Source organism: Electrophorus electricus, chromosome 3 (assembly GCF_013358815.1).
Source record: "Electrophorus electricus isolate fEleEle1 chromosome 3, fEleEle1.pri, whole genome shotgun sequence".
NCBI lineage: Eukaryota > Metazoa > Chordata > Actinopteri > Gymnotiformes > Gymnotidae > Electrophorus > Electrophorus electricus.
Window position 1 is genome coordinate 23365304 of NC_049537.1, and position 14711 is coordinate 23380014.

The 14711-nt window shown below is 36.9% G+C and overlaps 3 protein-coding genes across 5 annotated transcripts; 1 reads left to right on the top strand and 2 right to left on the bottom strand.

Annotated features, from left to right (window-relative positions):
- Window positions 1-1968: 1968 nt before the first annotated feature.
- On the bottom strand, window positions 1969-8813 carry ubr7 (ubiquitin protein ligase E3 component n-recognin 7). Of its 3 annotated transcripts, XM_035524366.1 has the most exons (12): window positions 8655-8813; window positions 8414-8543; window positions 7636-7769; window positions 5797-5857; window positions 5605-5700; window positions 5472-5525; window positions 5114-5219; window positions 4765-4880; window positions 3988-4179; window positions 3469-3640; window positions 3247-3308; window positions 1969-3038 (listed from the first exon to the last, which is right to left on the bottom strand). In XM_035524366.1, the coding sequence occupies exons 2-12, from the start codon at window positions 8540-8542 to the stop codon at window positions 2946-2948; spliced, it is 1215 nt and encodes a 404-aa protein (XP_035380259.1). In that variant the 5' UTR covers window position 8543; window positions 8655-8813; the 3' UTR covers window positions 1969-2945. The 3 variants fall into 3 exon arrangements, with proteins under 3 accessions (XP_035380259.1, XP_035380258.1, XP_035380257.1); XM_035524365.1 differs by having other exon boundaries at window positions 8414-8813; XM_035524364.1 differs by lacking the exon at window positions 8655-8813 and having other exon boundaries at window positions 3988-4176; window positions 8414-8577.
- Window positions 8814-8939: 126 nt separating this feature from the next.
- On the top strand, window positions 8940-11137 carry si:dkeyp-55f12.3 (uncharacterized protein LOC568418 homolog). Its single transcript, XM_035524367.1, has 2 exons — window positions 8940-9153; window positions 10716-11137. Exons 1-2 carry the CDS (start codon window positions 8952-8954, stop codon window positions 10817-10819), a joined length of 306 nt encoding a protein of 101 aa, XP_035380260.1. The 5' UTR covers window positions 8940-8951; the 3' UTR covers window positions 10820-11137.
- A 1727-nt stretch (window positions 11138-12864) lies between these two features.
- Window positions 12865-14284, bottom strand: tmem251 (transmembrane protein 251). Its single transcript, XM_026998939.2, has 2 exons — window positions 14188-14284; window positions 12865-13700 (listed from the first exon to the last, which is right to left on the bottom strand). The coding sequence occupies exon 2, from the start codon at window positions 13683-13685 to the stop codon at window positions 13260-13262; it is 426 nt and encodes a 141-aa protein (XP_026854740.1). The 5' UTR covers window positions 13686-13700; window positions 14188-14284; the 3' UTR covers window positions 12865-13259.
- Between the last annotated feature and the right edge of the window lie 427 nt (window positions 14285-14711).

Here is a 14711-nt window from a genome sequence, read left to right on the forward strand (position 1 = left end):
TATCTTTTAGGTTGTTTTTTTGTTTTTTTTCTTTCCTTTTCCTTTTGCTTTGAGTGATCATTACCATGGGATATCACCCAGACCTCACATTTGTCGCACATATAGCCAATCAAGCCTTACACTGAACCGAAAGCAAGAGAACTCCTCCAGGTGGCATCTCAGCTTTTGCAGAAATTTGTATTTAGTTTTTTAAAAAATGCCAATACCAAGTTTCATGTAACATTGGTGATATTACTAAATAGATACCTCTCAGTCTATGGACAGCGACCAGTCTAATACTTTCTCCTGATTTTATCCACACTGATTACGGCATAAATAGGTGGGTGTGTCCATGCATATATGAGAAACAATTTTCAGTTATTCCTAAATGCTAATTACAGGGACAGGGCAAGTCTGCAAAAACTAACTCTGTATGTGATAAAAGAGCACTACATTTTAGCTCGGAGCATGAATATGAAAATATTACTTCATGGTTATGTCTTGATATTAAGTTAGGAAAAATGAAATTTGGCCCAGCATGTTCTGAGCTGTAAAACCTTTTTACCTATAAGAATGACTTTCGAATAGAATTAATAAAAAAATGAACATGAATGTACACCCATTGCACTACATTTTAAAGTAGTCACACTTTTTGATAATGGTGTGTCTTGTGGTTGCTGTGAACTAGTGTCCCTGTAGGCTGTATTGTCTTTGTGTATGGGTGGACAAGTTTGACCTTTTTGTGCATATTTTTGCTCAGCGTTGGTCTTTGCAAGAGACAACACACAACACCTATTCTGAACCCTAAAAGTATTATTTCTGCATGGTATTGAGTTACCGAGCTTCAGACTGTTGCATGGCTGGGCTAATTGAAAGTTTGTGTGGATCTGTGAGGGGTTAATGTATGTTGTATTTTGACTGTTGAATCAAGATTTTTGTTTTGCTTTCTCTCTGAGAAAATTGAGTGCCTTCCCTGTCAGAGGCTGGACTTCCTCCTGTCCCCTTTGTCTTATGCAAGCCATTTTTACTAATGTCAACCAGTCTCTTTGTAATACTGTAGCCAATGCTTAATGTACATAGTGGGTCCTTGTTTTTTGTTTATTCAAAGAATATTTTTCAAAGATTTTTGGTACCTTTGATCAGACGCCTCAAAAGAATTTAGTGTTTTGATGCAAGTCATACACTGTGTATGTATGTGTGTGTGTGTGTGTATAATATATATATATATATATATATATATATATATATATATATATATATATATATATATATATATATATATATATATATATATATATATACACACACACACACACACACACACACACACACACACACACACACACTCCCCAGAACTTTAAAAAAATAAATAGAGATTCCCTTACATTCTTGTATGAAGTTGTGAGAAGTGTCTATTTTTCTACTCTTCTCTGTGGGGGTTGTAACGGTGATCTTTAAATCTGCAATTAGATGACTAATGTCTTGAAAATAAACAGCATTGATAGAAAACATGCAAGGCTCATGTGCTCTTTTGACCTTCATCCAGTCAAGCTGCCATACACGTAGAAATACAAGGAAACTAAAATGTCTTGTATACACAATTTTTAAATCAAATTTTGCATTTGAGAATCTTGCATTCAATTTACAATGTATATGTAAGCCAAAATGTAATGTCATATTAAGGTGTAGCAATTTGCACTGTGATTTGAAAAATGAAAAAGTAGCAGTTTTTTCATCTGACGAATAATATTGTGGCTGCTTTAAGGTATGCCAGTGAAAATGAGTAATTCAGATAGTGAAGAAATTAATTTTGTAATTAAATGTTTAAGTTCTATGTAATGTAAATAAAATGTAAATAAATCTACACCGTCTTAAAAAAATGCATAATAGTAACTGACCATCTGGTATCTGAACTCCAGCTGATCTTTGAGGACTGCCTTACATGATGCGTGACCCTTTAAAGGTGTGGTCACTGATCAGTTAGCCTGATTACATATTAATGTTTATTTCTCAAAGATACATTTACAAAGTACCAGAAGATCTACAAAGTAAACAGATAAAACAGTAATAATAAAATCACTACTTGGTCACAACCAACATCATACTTAAAGCTCCAATGAGGATGTGTTAAGAGAGTAATTACATGTCCATCTATTTACTCATACTCAAATTCTGGCTATGTATTGACCATGCTGACATCTTTTCAGAACAATTCAAAAGACAGCTTTAATCACCAGTTTGCTGTGAGAAACATGCAGAAACATCTGAACTGGGACTTGCCTTTAGCATTTAGCCCATGCAAATATCACATAATGACTGGTCATTTGATATGCATCAGTAAGTGGCTGTGATTGGGTTTGACATGTGCTAATAAGCTAAAGGCTTTACTGATTTTGGCCCCAAACACACCACATTCATGAGTTACTGCCATCATAAAAATGAACTGATTAAGAATGTGATTCTTTAACAATTACTGTCTTGATATAAAATGGATATACTGTTAACTGCTACAAGGGAGAACTCCTGAGGAACAAATGCAAGATGGAAGGGCACCTATTCACAAGGCATTTCAGAGCAGCTGCTTCTATATTAGTACTATGTTCTACTGTAGTATCAAAGTTCACAGAAGTGGGAAACCTGATGCTAGACAGCTTCAGAAACAAGCCCTGAAATGCACGGAAACGTGCAGCTGATCTGTCAGCTACAACTCATACACTGGTGAAAATCTCAATTCAAACAGGAGAAAAAAGGATTCTTAAGTCTTTGGGAGTAACAAACCATATCTAACACTCCTTTACAGGCTCAAAATCAATTGGTTGTAATGGCCTCTGCATTCAATTCTGCATATTTAATAAAGGGTAACACGTTTTGGGAGGTGCTGTTGAGCATGGGCAGGCGTAGGAACAGGGATTATTGGGGTCAACAAATAGCTGGCAGGCTGTAATATGGTTTTGCTTAAGGACTTTTCAACTGCAATAGTATTGACCAGCATTGGCCCGTCGTCTTTTACGAGTCTGTTGCTGCTCAAAGAAGTGGCGGATGTCTTCTGGTGTCACCACCTACATGAAGAACGGAATGGGTGATAAGTGACTATGATGCCATAAGAAAGAGTTGTTTTATGCCATTTTTACTGCCAGTTTCACTCCACTATCTAGGTCTTCCTCTACCAAGAGAGCTACCAGCCTTGGAGTAAAATCATGCTCTTCTTATAAGCCATAAAAAAAAGTGTCTTTTGGGAAGGTAAATGTGATGAGTATAGGGACACACCTTGCCCTCTGCTGCAAATCTTTGCAAGTAATCCTTCAACTCCGTCTTCATGTCATTATACTCTGGAAATTATCAAACAGAAATTGCACAAAATAAGCACAGCCTTGCCAATAACTTGCCCAAGAACTACAATTCAGTATTATGAAAACTCCAAGATTCCTACGGTGTACACTAGCTAGCTTAACAGAGGGATAGATGTGATAATACCAAAATGATACCCACCATGAATGATCTCCAGCTGCTGTACGCGATTCAAGTTGTTCAGGGCAGACATCAAAGGGTCACGACCTTCTGCCCCGCCGGCCTGTTCTGAGGTTTTGCCCTTGTTCTCATAGGCAAGGACTGTGTCTGTGTCATCAAAAAGGAAGGCGACTCCAGCGTTCATAAAAATATCCTGTAGCGAAAAGAGGACAGCATTTGCTGGTGGAACTCAACATGGAATTATAAGCAAATAATGGGCATAAAGAGTCAAGAGAATTGTCTGTTAAACCCATGATGAACAAAATCAACCACAATACTTTCACACTAACCTTACAGAGCAGTATACATTTGACTCTAGATTTGTAAGACGTAATTAAACAAAAAAGTAATTCGTGAATTTAAATGAAAGCTGATTTCAGTGGTTACTCAGCAAGATGTACAAATAATTTAATCATAGGGACAATGTCATTCAAGCTTCAAATCCAGTTAACAGTGTCCAGTAATCTTTACGGGTTTATTCTCAGGTATGATGGGTTGTACCTTGCAGACACTGCAGGAGCAGAGTTTGGTGCGCCAGCTGGCAGGCCAAAACACAGCACCATGTTGGGCTCTGCTCTTCCCAGAGGCCTTCATCTCCTCCAGCCTGCAGTCTGGGCGAGAGCCCTCCACTGAGGAGGCCTCCAGCTCCTGGTGCTTCCGCTTGCAGCCTGCAGTCCCATTAACCTCTGTCTGCTTTACATGAGGTATCAAAATCATTGTCAAAATCAAAGTGGCAACAAGCATGTTTAATGAGGTCAAAAATGGGGACAGAACTCCAAGAGTATGCCTACAGAAAGTTACAGTGGAAAACAGAGGGGCCCAACTCCTGTCGTGAAGGAAGATAGTCTGCTTATATCTTAAAATAATAAAAGATACCTGCTAATAATAATACATAATGAGTTTAACAAGGTGCATTAGGTAGAAGGTTTACACTTCGGGTGGTATTACTGTGGGTGAGGTGCTAGCAAGTTTTGAACAAGCCAGCTAAATATTAGCACATTACTGGAGGAAGACCCCTATTCCTTGACCGGACTTGACAAGAGAACACCACCCTCTGGTGATTAGAACTTTTGACAAGGACTGATTATAAATGCTGCTGCCACCTTGTGGCAAGTAAACTAGTAAGCATCACTATTATAAAAACACGCTTATGCATAGATTCGCGCGCACTCTCTTTTTTGGCAAACTTTGAGACATTTTTTGCCGTTTCAAAACACAGATCACTACTTTAAGTGGCATCATTAAATAGACTTATTGTAACAAAGTCATAAGTGATACCTTGTCTTCCACTAGGCTTTTAATAACCTCCTTTTCACACTTATTCTCCTCTTCATCATGCTCCACTTCTACTTTTGATTCTTCTGCTGCTTTGCTTACTTTGAGTATAGGAGGAACTGTTTAAAAAGATTAGAAATATATCAACTTTTTATAAGCCTATAAAGACAAACACATACTATGCAAAGTATGGATATATATTTCTTATATGGATTTTTCGTTTAGTTGTTTTTTGCCATCTAATGAGAGAAATAAAAACAGCTAAAACATACTGCATATTTTTGAATGATCATATGTTGTTATATAAATACACAATGTGCTTTCATTGAACAAAACCATGTGTAATATCTACCAGCAATGTGAGCAGCATAGGTCCAGAGGAAGAGTGACTTATTCATGCAGGACTCGCAGATCATCTCCTGGAGCTCCACACACTCTGGCACCAAACAGCCCAAGTGCTGAGAGAGAGAGAGAGAGAGAGAGAGAGAGAGAGAGAGAAAGAGAGAGTGTGAGTAGAGTAAAACTAAGAGAAACAGAGATATTAGTCTCAATAACTAAATTCTAAAGATGAACCAAGATAGACAGAATCTAAAATATTGATTTGTGGTGTTCATATAGTGATATTGGATATGAACAAGAGTAAAGCATTTCTAATTCACACTTTAGTTACACGACTCCTGCATAAACTACTCCCCTGACCCCACTCTCACCCGGCCATGAAGCCAGTCTTCACAGATAATGCACTGGATCATTTCATCAGCAACCTGTGGACAGCAAGGGAGAGCTTGTATTGATGCAAACAAAAATTATTCCAAAATAAGTTGGAAAAATTCATCCTTTTACCTCATCCTCTGGGTCTGGGTAGGGTCTGTCACAGGTGCAATACAAGCCAAAAAAATTATGACTGTATTTATTTCCTAAATTCACCTTTTCTTTATCCTGTGACAAAGAGAAAGAATGGTCATAAATATTGTAACTACAAAGATGACCATTATGTCAGAACAAGGATTAAAGATGGTGAGAGAGAGCACTCACTGGGAATAATTTACATTCCATTTCCCCAAACTTGTCATTTCCACAGTCACACCGAAAATTCCTGTAAAGCAAAAATTACCTGAACTGTGACTGAAGTACTCATTAATAATAAAGTTGTGATAAAAAAATAAAAGATTAATAACAGAAGCACAGCATAGTAAAGGTAGCATACAACTAGATGTAGCAGCATTATAATCACAATCATATCACATATTTGAAGTGGTGACTACATAAAAAGCCATCAATGTCCCTTTAAAATCAGCATTGAAGAGACAGGTCGAGTCCCAATTGCATACTAATTAAGTAGTTTTAAGTAAATAGTATGTAGTATAATTAAAGTGTCAAAGGTGAGAATACTCAAAAACCCACAATGCATACTTAGAACCGGTCATGTTTGAAATAGCCTACTACATACTACTTATGCACTGCTTGGGCCCCAAATCAGTATGCCGTATGTAACCAAAGTAAAAAAAAATATAATTCCAGTATGCGAAAGATACCTGGATGACATACTATTCTGTCCAACTATTCCAGTATGAGACAAGAGCTATCGTTGTGGTGTACTGCATCCCTTCATGGAACAGTGGCAAAAAAATATTTCCCAAGTGGACAGAACCTTTATACATACACAAACTCATAGTATGCAGCAACATGGCAGGAGAACAGGGGTTTAGATGACTAACTTACTTTTTTCTTTTTTTTTTTTTTACAAAAGTAAAATAAATATAATAAATGGTTACTATTTCAGTAATAAAGCTGTTTGAAATGCATGTTAAATTGTGCAATTTAGCTCGCCACAAAGCTTCGTGTTTGGCCTTTGCAAACAAGCTAATTAGTTAGGTAGGCAGCTGACAGCAGCTAAATTTATCTAACTAGATACAGATTTGTAAGCGCGGTATAATATCGAAATGCGAGTCTGCAGGTCAGAGCAGCAGGCGTATCGAAAGCTTGCTGGGCGTATCGAAAGGATAGTGGGTGTGTCAAAAGGTGGATGTGTTGACAGTAGGTGGAACCATGCACATAACTTCCCTTTTGATTTCTGGAAGCATCTCCTCTGACATCATCCTTACAGAAGGAACATCGCGGAGCCAGTCCTGTGTTGTGCTAGTAAGCAGATAATAAGCAGCTTACCCAAAACAAGTCCTTGCAAGGACATATTTAATGCTGCAAGTCAGGATTCCCTCTTGATTGTATTAGCTAACATGCTATTAGTTAGCCAGTCATCTGGTCCCTCCTTGAGTCTATTAGCTAGCATTCTACTTTCCAGTCAGATGGTTTATATTTGCATCTTTGACTGACCTAATTTGTTTCAAAATAGTGATACCAACACAATACTTAAAAATTATAACTGCCTTAAAATACTCTATGATGTTTGTTCCACATGTTAATGAAAACATGTCCTTGGAAGCTTCCGTACTTTTTCAGTTAGGTTCTGAAGTTGGAATTCAGTACAACACCGGGAACCTTGTTTAGCTAACCATGTAACTGACAGCATTTTTTGGCCAATAGAAGTAACTTTTTGGCACTTTTGGCATGCCTGCATCACCTTTTGACACACCCCACCTTTTCTCACATCCCCAGTTCCAGTCTGCAGAGACCTGCACTTGGAAAATATCAAGCATTACTATTTTAGGTTTAATACCCATGTCAAAAGTAACTGAATCACACGTTGCAATGATGCATGTTGGCATAGCAACGCTTCATCACTTACTGTTAGTACGGAGTAACATGTTATTTTGCGTACCAACATGCCAAACCCATATTATTAAAGTCACTATATAGTATGTACTATTCATATGTAATACGCAACTGAGACGCAACTGAGACTTGGTGTCATACCTCTTAGTGTAGAGCTCAAACAGTTCATGGCCCTCATGACACTTATATGAACAGGCCAGGCAGATCCCTGCAGGTTCCCCACCCTTTGGTGTGCAGGTGTTGCATGCATATAAAGCTTGCCGCTTCACATATCCCTAAAGGGAAAACAACCATCAACATAAACTTAGGGCATTCCGTATGAACTTACCTGACGTAAAAGTGTGTCATACATTTTGTCAATCATAAATATCAAACCTTTAGGTCAATATCAATAAATTCTAGACTTTTAATACGTAACCATCATATAATCATTATAAGAGCTTGTAAATCAGCAATTTGAGCAATACCATCTCTTTTGATGCCGTTGTTCAATGTAGTTGAATTTTGGGGAACACTGAGTTTTGCGATAAACTAAACCAAAATGGCCGGCTTCGCCTTATTAAAATTTGCATTCATAACGAATTTCAACAGCGTATTAATATATTCCAAGAAAGGCGTCTTAGGCTTTCTTGGGTTTTAAAGACAAACCAGGTTAACTTTAGCCCAAGTCCGCTAGCTACAGCCTATCCCACTCCCATGTCAGCGCTTTTAGAGTAATACGAGTACCGTGGGTTTTATATCGGTAACTTATGAAGCTACTAATTTTGGTATAGTGCTTAAAAACAAAGCAAATGCTGTCACTTTTGTGCATGTAAGCTATACTATGTCGTCCAACTCAAAACACTTTATGTATGCTAGCTAAAAACTTCAAGGGTCATTTTTACAGAGAGACCATATCTAAAGGCTTTGAAGAGATCACCTCTGGATACGAGCACTTTTCTGAATCACTGCCTCCAAGGACAGCGGACGCTTCGTTTTCTAGTTCTTCATCCTCCTCCAAAACATCCACCAGAGATACAGTCGCCTCCTCTCCATCATTTGCCGCCATCCTTGAAGACAAGTGCAAAAAATGGTTTCCAGTTCCTGTGTTCAGGGCAAAATGGAAAAAAAAAGGCTAACCAAGGAATACAAGGGAGATATCAAACGCACACATTGCTTACTAAGAATATAACACAATGTATCCGGAAACGCAGACAGTCACGGAATTTTACACCATGTCGCCTAGGTTATATTCCATTAAAATATAATAACAATCCCATTTCCGGTTTATGTAAAGACGCATTGTCTTGGCGGGAAATGATGAACTATAAAATGTTAATATTTTTGTTTACGGATACTGACTCTTACAGACTTTCTATTATTTAAAAATGATGCAAGCCTTTAAATACCGAATGACATGTAAACTTTGCAAAACGTGCACGACAGGTCAGAGTTGAAAGGTCGTTTTCCGAAACAATATGGCAACCTGCGAGTTGAAGGGGGAGCTAAAATACAGGGATGGACAGACAAATAAATTTGCAGTGAAGTCAGATAACAATTTAAAATCAATTATTATTGGCGTAAAGAAATTACATTCGGAAATCTCAGAGGTCTTGACAAGTCTTGTTGAGCAAGAAAAAGGGTTAAATGGTAACGGTAGAGAGGATTCTCGTGTGGATGGTAAGTGAATCAGATGCTAGCCAGTTAACAAAACGAATATCCATAAAATATAAATGGAATTAGCTATCTGTGTTAACTTGTAATTTAATATAATTGCTGTTAACGTCAGCGTTTGCAAGTCTCCACAATTATAACTAGCTAGATATATCTAGTTACGTTGCCAGCTAGCTAACTTTTTTGTTGTTTGTTTGTTTTTGTTTTGCTAATTGCAGGAACGAAATGTTTAATTTGATAAATGATATTAGCTACTGTTCCTGACATCACATAATGGTTTCTAGTTCTATAAAACGTGATTTGGTTCGTCTGTTTCTCTATTCACGCTTTATTAACGAGTAATTTGAGCTATTCTATTTTCTTACCTTTAGCGCACAATTTGAGATAGGCACTGCCCCCTTTCTCCGACCTGTCTGATCCAAATAAGTTCAATACGCTTAACGAATGCGGGTTAAACGTGTTTAGAGACAATTTTACCACGTGTTGAAACAAACTGCCAAAGAGCTAGTGCGTAACAAGGTTCCCTGATTGTGTTTGGAATGCGACGCCGTTATGACGTTTGTTAATCGGAATACGATAAAATCACGTCAGTTTCTCACCAAATCTGATCGACCATCGAACAGTTATGTGGGCTGCCTAATTAATCCCTGTAATCGTATCCATATAGATACCCTTTATAGTATACAATGAACGCTGCATCGATAATTCGCAGGCCTAGCTGTTGTTTCAAAGCCCCTTAAACTTGGAAAGGATTATTAGGAATCATATTGATAAATTTCAACTGGACCCCCTCCAATTTGCTAACCAGCCAAACAAAGGGGGTGGAGGATGCAAAACTGTTTTTCAAACCATGAAGGGCTGCTGTATGCTGAGTTTCTGTCATCTTTAATATTGTATTAATTAGATAATAGTTTTATACACATAGAACAGGGCAGTGGTAACTCAGTGGTTAAGGTACTTGACTTGTAATTGGAAGGTTGCGTCAGCTAAATGCCCTAAATGTAAATGTAGAATACAGGCAGTATTACTCAGTAATATATTCATATGTATACTTCCACTCGCTTACCACAGGGGTGTGTGTTTTCATCTTTATTTACACTGGTTTAAGTTGATTGTGAGTTCATTTTTGGTGCAGTACCACAAGTTAGTGATTCGCTTTTCTAAGCCAACTAGAAAATGGAAAATTAATTCATGATGATCAAATGTGTTAAAATATATTTGTATTTGGGTACAATTTTAAATGGAATGTTATTTAAACAATTTATACTACCTTAAATGCAGAAATCACCTTGTGAGAACTGTGTGTACATGCTCCCAAAATAGTTGGAGTTCCTCTGAGGTCTCTCACTTCCTTGTAAAATGAGCAGATACTAGTTAAAAGTTTGTTGTTACATTCTCGGCTATTCAGGATTCAGCTATTAACTAGGAGTGATGGGTGTGGTGTAGGTGGTAATGTGGTTAAACTATGTATGCTGGTGAAATTTCCACTTGGGGACAATGTTTGATTGATTAAACTGATTTGTTTTTAAATAATACTTTAACAAACTTTCACTAAATCTCTGACTTAGATGAAGAGGAGGATGACGGTGATGAACAGGAAGATCCTGCAGAAACAGCTACAGTGAACTCAAATGCAGGACCTCCAGCAAAGCGTGTGAAGACAAGGTCTTGACCTTGTTTTCTTTCCATAAGATGGATATAATTGGAACATGCCACTGCTGGTGTAGCTGCATGCCAGTAGATCATTTTCCAGAGTCTCCTGCGGAAGCTTCATAATAAAATGTCTGAGAAAGATGTAAAACTATAGAGGGATGTGTGTGGTAAATTCTTTTAGAAAACTAAACCACACTTGTACAAAACAAAAACTACTTGAATTATATATTTTTCATATATTTTGTATAAATAAAGTTTCTTGACAAGTGCCTGTGAGCATTTGCAATTTGAGCTGAGATTTGGCTATAAATAAATAAATAAATGTGATTGCTTTGTAGCATTTTTTATTGTTTTACTGTGTAATGAATCCACTTCTTAAACAAATTTATTTTCAAGTAAATGTGCAAAGAATTTCTCCCAAAACCTTTATTAATTTTACATCACAGTGCATTAAAATTGAAAAGGCAATAAATCACTAGTACCCCAACATAAATATCCATTCATTATAAAAACACAAACAAGCCCTTTTAGACAAAGGAAAAAAGTACCACTATATTATTTTGTGTGGCTTACAAATGAATACAGCCATTCATATATTATGAACCAATGAAAGTCTGTAGTTGTTTCCTAAAAACAGTGCAACTTTAACCCTGGGTCTTTGACACAAGCCAAACCAAGAATACTATAGAATCAAATCATCTTGCCAATGAACATGTATTTCTGGATCATTGTGATCCCAGTCTACTAATACTTCACTCAACAGGTATATACAAAAGGCTGGCAGCTTTGTTGATTAGAGTTTGTTGGTGATTCAAGAATATTTATGCACATGTATTTTTTTTATCTCCTGAATCCTTTAGTCACCTATACTGTATATAAAAATATACAGTGTACAGTTGTTGTTTTTCTGTGATTGGTAAGAAATACCATAGCAGTACAGGATATTTTTCATGTGAGGGGCAGAAGTAGCTCAGCTGTTAAGCTACTGTTCTAGTAATCAGAAAGGTGCCACTGTTGGGCCCCTGAGCAAGGCCCTTAATCCTAAATTGCTCAAATTGTATTTGTTAAAAATTGTAAGTCGCTTTGAACAAAAGGGTCTGCTAAATGCTGTGAATGTGTGCAATATGAGCAAATATAAAACAATAATATTGAAGGTAGGACAATGATACTGTATGTGCAACTGACAAGCTAGCATGAAAATATTAATAATTTTAGTCGCAATGGTTGTCATCACAGGCAACAACATCGGTTCAAACAGATACCATATTTGCATGTAAAATGCTGATATGAACATGTTCTTAAGCAGATCATTGCAAATACTATTTCTTAAAAGGTTCCCATATACAATTTGACAGTTGTCTAGTCACTACAGTCAACAAAATAAAATATTTCACTTTAATTTTATCTGCCTATCTAGCATTTTACTGGAAAAGTAAACAATTGTACTGGCACTAATGATGCATTTTACTTTTAGCATGGATGGGTCAGCTATTTATAAGGTACTTTCAAGGATTAATAAGCAACTTGTCTATTAAGTAAACTTGTGCCAATTACTTGAATGTTTCAGCCCTTTTATTATACACTTAATTTAAAATAAGTAAGCTTCTGATCAAAGATTCTCTTACTTAAATTTAGAGTAATTTTATATAAACTATATCAGTTGAGAAATGGATCATGTGCTTTGCATTGTAGAAAGGATTTGTGATGTTATGGAAAATTATTGTGTACATTAAAACTCATGTTTAAACTTTAAATTTCAGATTACTTTCTTAGTAAATGTTGACATTTCATTAATGTCAAATAGTACTGAAGAAAAATTTGTCAATCTATTGTTTGTACATCTGAACCGCACACTGCTATACTGCTGTATCAGTTAAACTGTACAGCAATAACACATTCATTGATAGCTTTTCATGAAAGCACTATTATTAATACAAACTTAACTGTTTGTGAAAACGTTCAAATAACATCCCTGTTGTTTTACAATGACCCTAGCACTACAATGCTTTTGGAATCTCACTGTTTGGTTTGAGCTTTTTGTCAGGAAAGAGACTGACATGGAACGACAGTGGTAGTTTTTCATATTATAAACATAAGTTAGTTGCTTAGGGCAGACATTGTCTGACATTTGTCATTAGGTTGTAAATCCATTATTCCTGAAGCAATGTTTCAGAAGTACCACTTGATTATAGGTCTTCTTTGAATACATTTTTTTTTAAAAGCCACAAACATTCATACTTTTGTAATAAACTTGTTGGAAACAGACTGACTGAAACCACACCATTACAACAGTAGAACTACATCTTTAAGAATAATTATAAACCAGTCTTCCATCTTATTAAATGGTCTCTTATGCAAGACTAAGATTTATCAAGCACAAAAGTTGTATACACATGTATACATATTTTACACACTCTCCAGTCCACGGTGCTTCACATCTCGAAAAAGCATTGGCCCCATTAGGTGTCAATCAACTGAAGTCTGCTGATCTGATTCGATGCCTTGGCAAAGGTTTGGTGTCGGTTGCAAAGAACAGCCAAGCAGATAGGCAGTATGCAGTAACCCATAGTCTTTGGGTCTGCCCTTGTGCATGAGTAAAGAAAAAGGAACACTTGGAGATAGGGAATAAGGAAGATAGTGGCCCACACCCAGAATGGCAGCAGAAGCAGCCTCGTCTTCAGACTCTGCATCCAAGAGCTTGAGGAGGAAGTTGAGGCAGAATCTCCAGTTCGTGGCATGCGCGTGCCAGTCACCTTCTCCACATTTGATAGTGTGAATCGGTTGTATGTCTGGTTGATCTCAAACATATAATAGACTGCAGCTATACTAGCCAACAAATACAGTGCCACCCCAATCCATCCCATCCGCTGACGGAAGTTCATCATTCTCCATGCTCCTCTCTGAAAAGCACATTTAAATTAAACACAAGGTACATTAATTAAGTTCCTACTGAAAAATCTTATCTTACTGATTACTGCCTGGCATGTAAATAAATTGCAACCAGTGATGTTCAATGTCTGAGTATAATTCTTAAAGGCGAATGCAGTTATTAGAGAGATAGTAGAATAAAAACTGCAGCAAAGCTAAACATATTTCTCATCGTATAAAGCCTAATCCTGGAGGGTGTTTTGCGATCAAGTAACTATAACATTACAGAAAATAGAAAGACATATAAAATAATACCAATCTTACAGATACTAACAATGGTCTATCATCAATTTTACAAAGCACCATAACAGTGAAACTTCAAGGCTAGCTACCTAACCTAGCTATAGCTATCAAGCTTGTATACACACCTGAATACTCTAAATCAAATATGACAAACCTTTACCAAACCACAGATTACAAAACAGAAAATAGTCAATATAAAGAGCAAATGATACTCACTATCGTCTCAAGATCAGTTTATTTTGAGACTCTTAAACCACGAAGCGATTAAGAACTCATAGATTGCGGTTTTTTGTCATATGACTGACTTCCTCGAATTGGGATATCCGGGAACTAACCAAATGCTTTTTTGTTAAGTTTAATAACAACGCAGTATGCACTACTGCCCTCTAGGGGTTTGATCTAAAATGTTAATGTCTTCAAACTTTAGCAAAAGGTGCCCATGTTATAGGCAACTGCGTTCTACACAGAATTCTCACTGTTTAACGTTGCCTTAGTATAAAACTTAAATGAACAATAAAAAATTATGTGGACTAAATCTTGGCCGTCAAGGAAGTCTAAATTCACTAGCTAACGTACCCAAAAGTTTGTTTTTCACCGTTAACACTCTACTTGTCTTGTATGCTTACTTGTACGCTTATATCTCTTTCATGAACATTGTGAAGAAATCTGAAGACCAAGCTGATAGTTCAGCTCAGTTCCTGTCACTGACGCCGCACAGCCGTAAGACCGCCCCCGGGGAA